Genomic DNA, 12016 nt, shown 5'->3' with positions numbered 1-12016 from the left:
CTATAACTCATTTGGATAAACACTAAATTGGAATGATTAGAATAAAAGAAAGAGAGAGATGGAGGGAGACTGCCATATTGGCCTCTCCGAGTCCTATTTGAGCTCCCTGTGGTGCGTTGTTTAGGACAAGAATCCGGAGATCCAAACGCTCAGCTAACAATCCTGGTGGATGTTGAAAAGGCCACGCTCTCGTCACAGCTGATAACTTACTGCCCTGACAACTAGTCTGAAGACACCACAGCTGTGTTCTTATTCACAGCTGAAAGACAACTATTGTCAGTTCCTAATTTATATGTTGGTAATAACTTTGCACTGAATTTGGTTTCCCAGGTATAGGTGATCATGTGGTACAAAAGAGAAACCATTTCTCTTTATTTTTCCAGTATAAGGGCAAAGCTTAAGCACTATTTGAAATAGTCAAGATGGACTAATAATTTTTTGCTTCCTTTTCATCATCCCATTTTCTTAGTTCCTAATACTCTTTTTCTCCTGTTTCCAGTCCCTCAGATTGCCCAAAACTTCTTTAGTGAAATCCCACTGGTTCTTTTCTATATCCCCAAATTCCCTTATAATACAAATTGAATTCCTTCCCCCCCCCCACCAAAATTCCCAACACGATATTAATTTTACAACAATTGGGGTAAAATAATTTACACTAATGTGTGATGGATAGTCCCATAATCATGAGAGTTATTTGCATTTTTAGAAGAGGATGACTATTGCCAAAATTAATGCCTAATTAGTAGAATATAGGATAATGTTACAAGGTTTCAAGCCGACATAGGCTTTTTTTTTTAACTAGGGGAACAAGAAAAGAATAATTAAGCTTTATATAGATGAGCCCTCAGGGTCTGCTCCTCTAAACTGACTTGCTTTTTTTCTAGATTCTCTAGATTCATTCCCTCCTCAAATTCTGCTACCATGGCTCCTCTACCAACTCCACATATTTTCTGGTTTGTTTCTACCCAGAAAGCTTCTTATAACCATGAGGTCTCTCGCAACAGAGACAGAGAAGTTGACGTGGGAGAGGGCACAATTGGGCTCATGCGTGTTATTAGTTAAAGGTGAGCACACTTTTCATCTGAATATTGATTTTAAAAACCTACACGGTTACTATTGCATAAAAGACAGACCCAGATAGAAACACGCCATTTAATATTGTTGCCATCTACAAAAACAAAGCTAGATATGGGTAGAACTTGAAATATGTCAGGGTATAGGCCAAAAAAAAGATAGTTTTCCAAACCTTTATAAATGTGACAGAACTGGTAGCCCTACAAGAAGCTTCCTCTTCCCGTGGAACTTGAAAGGGTTCACAGGAGTCCATGCACTGCCATGCAGACAACCACCAAGAGCTGTCACCACAACCCCAGTACACAGGTGACAGCTTGAGCTCCAGGAGGTTAAATGTCACATCCATAGGGAACCAGAGATGAGAACAGCATCCAAGTTCTTGACTCACACAGCATCCTTCACTGCAGCCTTTCCTGGGCTACCTCCGAATATCTCAACTTTCAGTCTACCCGTGCCGGGTACCAGAAAACAGAGATGTGCACAAAAGCACATTTTAAATTGTGAACATTTGGATTTGTTTTTGTTTATTTGACTCTCCAATGTGGGTTCTTAGATTAGTAGTTCTCATCTCAAATCTGGTAATAAAAAGAGCTTCATCTTCTCTGAGTGAGACAATTTCGAAATTTGGCTGATTCTTGCTACCAACAATGCAGCTGGGATGAACTTAAAATTTCTAATCCACACTGCCACTCACTATGTGATGACTTTGTGCAAATAACTCAATTTTCCTCAGATATGATTTTCTATTCTATAGAATGGGAATCATAACACTAATGCAATAAAGTTGTTTTATGATTTGACAGTAATATTATCTCTCGTGGATTACTGCAACAGCATCGTACCTGGTCTCCTGACTTCCATCCTAGCCCATCTTTCCTCTAATTATCAACAGAGCAGCTAGAGTGGTCCTGGTAAAACATAAGTCCCTAAGTTCTTCTTAACTCTCTCCTTTCCAGGGCCTTCTCAGCCCTTTCAGAGTAGAAGTCAAAGTTAATGATTGGCTTACTTTATCTGCCGCCTCCTCATTGCCTGTCTGACCTCACCAGCCATCACTCTCGTACTGGGTCATGTTGCTCCAGCAACTCCGGACCCATCACTACTCTTCAAACATACTGGAAACACTCCTGCCTCAGGGCCTTTGCACTTGCTGTTTCCTCTGCTCGGAAATTCTTGCTTTAAGTATTCATATGAATCACTTCCTCACCTCCATTTAGGTCTTTATTCAAAAGTAATCTTCTCAGAGGGCTTTACCCTGGCTCCCCTATCTAAAATTACTACCCAGTCTCCTCCATAATACTTTTTTGCTGCTTTATTTTTCCCCTTAGTATCAAATAACACATCCTACATTTACTTACTTGTATGTTTTATTGTCTGTCTCTCCCACTAAAATATAAGCTCGATGTTAGCATTTTGTTCACTCATTAACTATGTGACTTTGTGGAGGAAAAAAAATATCCTCAACTTCTCTGAACTAGAGTTTATTCATCCATTCCCCTGGACAGTTCTGCAGCAATGCCTGCACATAGTAGGAGTTTCATAAATGGTCATTGAACTGATGACTGAATCTTTAAAAAGCTTTCAAAATTATGACCACTGAAGCGTAAAAAAGGGGAAAGAAAAAGGAAGATGTGGGGAAAGGAGAGAAAAGAATCATGTCAGAGATGTTCAGATTACAGGGATATGGAAAAAGAGAGCCAAGCAGCATGAGAAAATGGGAAGGAAATCAGGGTAGCATAATTGAAAAACCCTGAAAGAAACCAGAGGAAGCACAAGAAGGAAGGGCTGCTCTTCACCATTCAAACAGCATTTGAACGATTTGGCTATAGTTTTATCATGAGCCAGCACTGTCCTCAGAACTGTGGGAAGCATCCTCTATTCTATGAGCAGCCAGGGGAGGCATTCCCCCCCAGTAGCCCAGGACTCGTGAGAGGCCTAAAGGACACACAACGGGCACCAGCAGAGCCCATTAACAATTCCCGAGAAGTAAAAACAGAACCCGGGTAATAAAATAAAGTCTAACCTTTCTTTCCTTGGCGCTTAGTCCAGTTTCACTTATTCATGGGGTGCCGGTGCAGAGGCCTCACGTTCAGCACTTCAGACCAGAGTGTCCCTGTGAGAAATGGCTGCATCGACGCCGGAGCTCGGGAGCGGTGTGCAGAAACCGCGCGGGATACTCAATTCAAGATGGCGGCAGCGGGCCCCGCCCAGAGACCCTGCGTGCTCCGTCTGGGGCGTCAGCAGCACAGCTGTGCGTGCCCGGTGAGGACGCTGCCTCCCCCCACCCCCACCCCCCGCCCCGCCCCGCCACTGATGAGATCCCTATAAAGCAGCCCCACCTGTAGCCTGTCAGGGAAAGCATGTTCTCTGGGGTGCGAGCCTGCACCTCTCTGTTCTCTGATCAAAGAAAAAAACTTTACTTTGCTTCTAAACTGAACTTGGTCTGTTCTATTGGCTCCAAGGACACGGGGCAGTAGGACCCTTGTTAGGGCCTGACTGGAAAGGGTTAGTAACACAGCGGCTCTCAGATGCCATTAACAGATGAGATCCAACTGTTCTTCATCACCGACTACTTTCTTGGGAATCTGGTTTGAACATACATGTAATGCCAAGTACTAAGATAATCACTCGAGGGCATGGTCATAATGTGGAATGTCATATTCCTCCATGCACACATACTCATACACAGACAAACACACCTCCTTCCTACACAATTAATTGATTCCCAGTCTTCCTGTAAGGCAAGGACCACAAAATTCTATAGTTTTCTTATTCAGATCCCAATCAGTGGAATCATCTGGAGCAAGAGGAAAGTTCCAGCGTCCATGCATGAGAGCCCCTCTATAGCCTCAGGAAGAATCCTTCCCTTCTGGTTCAGACTCTACTGTGATTTCCACTTTTGCCTCATGGGAGTCTTTTCTCCGGCATCCCAGTCTTGCAAGAGCTAATTAGAATGTCAGGTAAGGTTAGCTCTGAGATGACTTTCAAGATCTGTGCTGAGGAAAACAACATTCACTTTGCAAGCTTCTTGGGAATTGTATTTAGCTAGAGCCTCTTCAGCCCAAGGATTTAAAGCAAGATGGAAACTGTAGCTCATGAATCAAAACAACTCTCCAGAGCTAAAACCTAGCTGCATTTGCATAACAATTTACCAGATCCAAACAGCAGGGCAAGGTCAGGTGAAATAAATCGCCAAGGTCATGGTTCTCTGGAAGTGTTATTGAAATTCAGAACTCCTGATCCCGGGTGCTTGCTCTGCCCCATGGACATCTCTCCTACTCTCCTTCTAAATGAAACTGTGGCATAAAATAAAATAAATGTACTGTATGTGTGGAAACCACAGGCCTACCCTTAACCCCCTCCTTCCTTCTAACTCCAGATCGTTCAGATCATGGAGGAAAAGATCAAATCATAACTCACTGACCTCATTGTATTACCACACAAATGAAAGCACTTACTAGTAACAGTGATCTGGAGGACCCTTGGTCTAAACTACAAACTGCTGTTGACTGTGCTTGAAAGTATACTTTCAAAGTATTTTAAATCTCTTTAATTTCTTGATCAAATAATTGCTTCGAATTCACTGTTATAATTTTGAGAACCCCAAAACATTGGGATCCTTAAAAATTGGCAAAGGCCCATGCGCCAGAGAGCAGGAAGCCGAGATTCAACGTGTATATGATTCTTGCTTTAATACCCTCAGCTAGAAAAACCGTTAAAGCAAGACATCGAGAAGAAGCTTCTTAAAATCACGGCCTCTTTCAACCTACTGGATTTCAGATTCCTCGGGCACAACTCCGAATCCAGAATTCTCCCTCTTAGGTCGCAAGGAATTTCGCGAACTATGACCCCTAGCCTTGGAGGGGAGAGAACTTGCCAGGGGCGCGGGAAGCGCCACCCGGGAATCTCACCAACAGTGGGCGTCTAGCACAGCCAAGCGACAGGCTGGCGCCAGGGCTCAGCAGCAGAGAGGCGCCGGCTGAGGCGGGGAGAACTTTGCACTCCCAGCAGAACCACCCTTTGCTGGCCAGTCGCGTCGCTCCTCTGAGGAAGCCAGCAGCGGCGGCGACTGGGCGGAAAGAGGACGAAAGAAAGGAAGAGAGGAAGTAGCGAGGGAAGAAGAAAAATGAAGCCAGCGCTGGGGGAGCCCGCGAGAGGGTGGCCGACGGTGGAGCAAGGAGGCTTTGGCTGCTTTTCCGCACCCCGGGCGTGAACGCCTTCTCCTGCGCGACCCCAAGGAAATAAGTGGGTCTCGCCTGGGCGAGACAAGAATCCAAGTGAGAACCTTGCCTCCTCGGTCACCGTTGCCCCCTAGGAATCCCAGCCGCTTCTCAGTCCAGCTTTCCCGCGGGGCCGGACGCAGTGCCCGAGCCGCCCTGCGGATGGGGCGGGCGGGGAACAAGCGCCCAAGCCGCGGGTGACCAGCGCCGCCCGCCCCGCTCAGCGCAGGGACCGGGCGGGCAGAGAATGCGAGGCGGAGGGACTTGGGAGCAGGTCCCGAGACTGCCTAGGGCGCGCTAGGCTCCAACTTGGATGGCCCGGAGTCCGCTTCAGCTCCTGGGACAGCTTCGCTGCGCGGAGTGAGCTGCCAGCGGAACCTGGGGGCGGAGACCTTAGGCGGCGGCTGCCCGGGGGAGAGCCGGGGGCCGGAGGGGGCGCGCTTTCTCCCTGCGGGTCTCAGTAATGAGGAGACTGAGTTTGTGGTGGCTGCTGAGCAGGGTCTGTCTGCTGCTGCCGCCGCCCTGCGCACTGGTGCTGGCCGGGGTGCCCGGCTCCTCCTCGCACCCGCAACCCTGCCAGATCCTCAAGCGCATCGGACACGCGGTGAGGGTGGGCGCGGTGCACTTGCAGCCCTGGACCACGGCCCCCCGCACGGCCAGCCGCGCCCCGGACGGCAGCCGGACAGGCGCCCAGCGAGATGAACCTGAGCCAGGGACTTGGCGGCCCCCGGCGCCCTCGCCGGGCGCACGCTGGTTGGGGAGCGCCCTGTATGGCCGGGGGCCGCCGGGCGCACGGAAGCCCGGGGAGGACGACCGGGCCGAGACCCTGTGGCCTCGGGATGCCCTCCTCTTCGCCGTGGACAACCTGAACCGAGTGGAAGGGCTGCTGCCCTACAACCTGTCTTTGGAAGTAGTGATGGCCATCGAGGCGGGCCTGGGCGATCTGCCGCTCTTGCCCTTCTCCTCCCCTAGCTCGCCGTGGAGCAGTGACCCTTTCTCCTTTCTGCAGAGCGTGTGTCACACCGTGGTTGTGCAAGGGGTATCGGCGCTGCTCGCCTTCCCGCAGGGCCTGGGCGAGATGATGGAGCTCGACTTGGTCAGCTCCGTCCTGCACATTCCAGTTATCAGCATCGTGCGCCACGAGTTTCCGCGGGAGAGTCAGGTGAGAGGAGTCTGGCGCGTGGAGTGGAGATGGGCACCGCTGGGGGCCGGGACGGTAGCGGGGGCGGAGGGAGGGCGAAGAAAGGGAACGCGGATGAAGACCTGAGGGTCGTGGGGCTTTGCAACTTTGATATTAAGGATCGGACCGTATCCGTAGGTTATAGGTAGAAGGATCTCAGTAGAAGTAAAATAAAACATTTTAAAGCGCAGATGGACATAAAATGAGAGGTAGAGTAGCAGATGGAAGTAAGGAAGTGGGAGAATAAGCGAAAAAAATCTTCACGTTTTGACCAGTTGGGAGAAACCTAGTGGATACCCTATGGAAGTGTTGAATAGAAGTCGAAGTTCAGGAGCGTGGAGAGCAGTCGAGGTTCTAATGACTAGCGCGGGGAATGGGCATAGAAGATCCCAGACTGCCAGAGTCTTTCAGTCCCCTGAGGAACTCTAAAAGCACCTGTCGGAAAGAGCACCTGCTCCTTCTGACTTCTTTAGACGATGTCCCTGAGCTTTAGGCGACCGGGTAAAGAAGAAAACACCTCCCTCTGAGTTGCTTTGAGTAAACAGGAAATCTGCAATTAGTACAGAAGCAATAGGTAGAGTGGTTAATTAGTCTTGGGTATTGAAAGGCATTAGAAATATTATCTGATACCGTAAAAATGGATGGGAGGACTCATTTGGGATTGTTTCTTTGTCCCTACTCTCTCTCTATGTGATGTGGGTTCAAAGACTGGCTATATTTAGTTGTGTTCAGCCCATTTCTGCTCCAGTTATCTAGAAGTAAAGAAGACTATGATTTAGTTTCCTATGGGTTAAAAAATATATATATATATATAGTTTCAATAAAGGAAGCTATTTGAGAACTTAACTGTTGACAATTAATAAGATAAATATTTACGGAGAAGGTGGGGTCCTTTTAGCAATAGGAGTTTTCTGCATTTTGTGCATTATTTTTAAATAAAATATCAAGCATTACTGAGTCTTGCACAAAGTATTTATGAAACATAGGTAGTTGGTGTTGGTCCCATTTTAAAAACTGAGAAACTGAGGAAAGTTCTGGGGCTTGATCAACATTGGTTGGTGTACTAATAATAGAGTCCAGACTCGGGAGAATTTCTAACTCTATATCATTTTCATTCTATCACTGCAGCTGAAAAAAAATATTTCTAATCTCTCTTCCATTTTCGATATATATACAGAGATAAAAAAATAAAATGAGTAAGAACAGATATATGTGAAAAGTTTGATCAAATCTATGCGTGAAATATAAAGAGAGTACTAAAGGTTTCTTTTTCTAGAAAAACGAATCTTACATTTTTAATTTTAGGAAGGGCAGCCTCAGGCTACTTTCAGCAGTTGCCCAGAAGATTTCTATTTAATGCTGAACTGTAGAGATTTGATCTGCAGAGTGCAGGCTAATTAACTTTTATCTGAAATATTTCCGTCACCTGAATCTGAATGACTGTAGGCAGCAGATGGGAGGGCATGGAAAACACAGGTGCACAGTGCTGCCAATGCCCAGTGTTATAAACATGAAATTGCATCCATAAGGTGTATCATTATTAATAGATATGCAGAATAAGATCTAACAAATGCAAGAGTCAGCCTCACTTGATGAGAACATCATTGCTTCTTTATTACCTAGTACTTCATACATGCCAATAGTGTTCACATTCTCCAGACTCCTTTCCATTTGTAGATTGTTTGGCAAGAGTCTTAAATAGCAAGAATTTTCCCCAAAATTAGTGTTCCTTAGTTAGAAGTGAAATTGTCTATGCTCCATGATGAATTTTTGTAGTATACAGCACACCACAACTTGGAGACCAGAGAAACTGTGAAGAAGCATCTAGAATAAGTAAATTTCAAAGCTTTAGGACCACTGGAGGATGAAGAGTCTTCCAGGGACAACCCTTGCAAGCTGACAATAAAATAAATACTATGTCAAGCACATTTACTTCTGTATTTCAATTCAGAAGTGTATTTTAAATCACTGTTGTCATTGTTACTTTCATGGCACACATCTTGAAAGGGAGGGATTATTTTATTAACTCAGATCTAGTTTGGCCAACTGAGGACATTTTCTTTCATTCATCTTTGTATTTTAAATTCAAACATATCTAACCTGTCTTACTTTTAGTATATAATTTAAATGTCATTCTATAATGTTCTATATTTAAAGTGTCCAGCTCAATGTCAAGTCACTGTAACATGTAATTTTAAGATATGACCACCATCTGCTTTCAGCAAAAATAATAACCGATCTTCCCCTGGCTTCTGAAAAGTGGACCTTTCTCTAATACAATGATGTGATTTTTTTTTTAAACTTCCTAAATATAAAAGAATGATGAAGTCATTTTACACATTAAATCAAATTGACTTAATTTAGCCACTGTCCTTATTAGAGTCTATGCCCAGTGACCTAATTTGTTGACTGTGCCAGTGCATGATTAAAGGATTCTAGAAGAAAGTGGACTTGTCCACACGATCAGACAAATCAAAATTGCTTTTAGAGCAGGAACAGCAACAATGTTTTCTCCCACTTTCTTTTGGGCTACTGATTTCTTTCATATGAAACCTTTAATTAGTAAGTAATGGTTTTGATAGCATCCTGCCACAACTCCTGAATGGAAAGAGATACCACTGATATGATCAAACCCCTGAGAGGAGCATAGTCGTTTTATTTCAGTATACTATTTATTCGAAACATAAACACATAGGTTTATCAGCTTGGAAGGAACCAACTTCCTTCAATCAGGGAAATCCATTAAAATAAGATAGTTAGCTACCCACTTTTGGAAACCGTATGTGTATTATCACTACATCATAAAAGCTTAATACAACATTACATATAGGATAGAGTCAAAGCATGCTTCCACCCCAAAAATTCTGACTTTATCACACCCAAACCTCCACTTGAGGCCAACTAAATTCTGTTCCCATGCCCTTCAAATAATGATTCTGCACGTGGATGCAGTTAACATCTACATTTAAGTAACATTCAGCTCCTACAGTTCTTTCTTTCTCTTCACTCCCCCTACTACTTTTTCTTCTGAGAGTTTGTATTGTTTCTCCAAAGTTAATTCCTCAAATTTACCTGCTGAGGTAGTGACAGATACACATTTCTTTCTAAAATGTGTATTTCATGTTAATTCCATATTGGTTTCATTAGGCAGAGTTAATGGAGTAATATAATTGGCTTAGATTCAAACCCATGCAATTAAAAGGTGACCACACTACTATTTTCTTCTCTTGTTGAATGTACCATGTGCCTGTCTCACGAGCCATATATGCTAACTAATTAGCATATGTTTATTCCCATGGAAATATAAGTGTTTTGGATGGTCCATTTTTATAATACAGGGCTAAGTACTGAATTCTGTTTATTAGAATTTCGCTAGCATGGTGCCACTTTTGTATGGTACAAGGGACAAAGCAACGCTATCACAATATAACTTATGTGCCTCATGAGGGGACAAGTAAAGGACATTTATTTTTAAAACATCTGCTCTCAACTGTGGTGGTTTTCCTTGACTTTCTCTATTCAAGGCACTGTTCTCTCTCCTCTGGGGGAAATGTATTCTTCTGCAATTCATGATGAATGGCTGATAGTAGCACCTAATTGTTGCTAACTTGAAGACAAATGATTTCAAATTAAATGTCAAGTGATGCAAAACTTTTCTTAGCAGTGATCTTTTACAGGTTCCTCTTGAAAAACAGAGACCTGGGATTAATCTGGAAGTTTTTATTTCCATTCTGGGAATTTTGTTTACAACGCTTACTTATTTTTCTCGATAAATAGAGCAGAAGAGACTAGCACACACCATTCATTGGGCAATTAATCTGTTTCACCCCTTTTCTTTGCGCCTGCCATAGAAGAGTCATAGAGAATCTTGGGTCTTGATCTCCTTGGCTATTACATCTTGGAGTTAACTTATGATTGAATCAACTGAAAACCAATTTTGGTGTCTAATTCCTTAATGTTTTATCTTCTGGTGTGGCAGAAATCACCTTGGATTTCGTGCCACTAGATTTTATTTCATGAATACCTCCAGTCAAATTCCAGTCATGTTGGTTAAACGAGCATGACATAATGGAAGGTATATTAAATAGTACTCAAAAAAAGACTCAGTGTACCTCTGCCTCTTACTGGCCATGGAATCTTGGTGACTCTCTCTGTGAGCATCTAGGCTTGTCAATCAGAAGAAGGTTATTTTACCAATCTGACAGAGTTGTGTGAATCAAATAAGAAAGTGAAGTACTTTGGAAAAATTTATAGTGTTAGCTAAATAACCAGTAGAGAGGTGTTGGTTTTGATCTGCTAAGAATCATCCTAGTCCTAATTCACCACTAATTCTCCATTAGTTGCTACTAATCAAAATAGAATGTGATTCACAGTGTAACATGTCTTCATCTTCCACCTTACTCTCTACCCACTCCCTCATTTTATTTCTCTTAAAAAAAAAGTAAGTGGGTTTAGTACCCACCCCCGAAAAGAACTATGTTCCTAACTAGCTTGCACCCTTGCCTAGGATTAGAAGACATGCCATAGGTACTGTTTCTATACCAGTGGCAAATCTTTATAAATGCACATCATCAGTGCAGTTTCTAGAGCCTTAGGTATTGCCATAAAAGCTTCAATAAGATGCCCAAGGTTTTTCAGAAATGTTGGTGTCTCTCATTTCTCCTATAGGAGAAATTATAGTAGATTCCTCATGAGACTACGGACACACAGTCTAACCTCTCTACCCCAACTCCGCCTACCATACCACTAAGCCCACTGTTCGGCTCATCTGACATTATTTTCTTGGCAAGTCTTTCTTGATGAAGAAAGCAGTGTGTTGGTTCATATTTGGTTCATACTGGCACAAGCTCCTTATCTCAGCTTGGATAGACAACAGTTTGCAAACCAGCTACTTTGAGTATCATTGCCCTAGGCAAATATGTGGAGCTCTCCTAGCAAGGTATTGTACACTTTAGTGGCACCACTAAATGCAGAGATGAGAATCTCATTGTCTTTTCTCCTGCCTACTCTAGCTACTCCCATTCACATACACAAAAGAGTAGAGAAACAGTACAGCACTAGAAATGGCATGTGGAATCTCTAAAACTAGGCAAGAAGGAAGAAAGAACATCTCAGCATCTGCCACATTGCTTTTTGAGTAAATGCATGAATAACAAACTAATGGCAATCTTTAAGCCACTCATTTCTTTCTCAGATCTTTCCTGTATGGGATGGTGGGAGAAGAGAACAATGGGGAAAAGGTAAACAAAGAGTAAGCCAGCCACCTTCCCTCAACCTAACACCTCAGCTAGACTTTCAGATCTCCTGACTGTGAAGGAGTCAGACACTTTCAGGGGAGACTGTGTTCCTCCTGTACTGAGGGAGTCAGTTGATCCTACTTACCTGGGCTGGTATTGTGTCAGCTGGAGTAAACTCTGACCCTGAAAAGCTAATATCTGCTTGGCCAGGGATGGTCTGTCTGTAGAGATGAGCCTTCAAGGGTTCAAGTGGTAAAGAATTAAGCAGGATGACTTCTCTTTTAGTGAGGCTGAATTATGCCTCATTG

General features: G+C 43.9%; 1 protein-coding gene across 1 annotated transcript in view; it reads left to right on the top strand.

Moving 5' to 3' along the window:
* The first annotated feature begins 3393 nt into the window (after positions 1-3393).
* GRIN3A (glutamate ionotropic receptor NMDA type subunit 3A) overlaps positions 3394-12016 on the top strand; it is a 155402-nt gene continuing 146779 nt past the window's right edge. Inside the window, exon 1 of the mRNA XM_082403798.1 lies at positions 3394-6453. Coding sequence (XP_082259924.1) covers positions 5755-6453 — 699 coding nt within the window. The 5' untranslated portion in view covers positions 3394-5754. The remainder of the gene's footprint in view (positions 6454-12016) is intronic.

Source organism: Balaenoptera borealis, assembly GCF_965194805.1.
Source record: "Balaenoptera borealis genome assembly, chromosome: 8".
NCBI classification, from domain to species: Eukaryota; Metazoa; Chordata; class Mammalia; order Artiodactyla; family Balaenopteridae; genus Balaenoptera; species Balaenoptera borealis.
The sequence above is the reverse complement of the archived record's forward strand: the minus strand, read 5'-3'. Positions and strand labels throughout refer to the sequence as shown.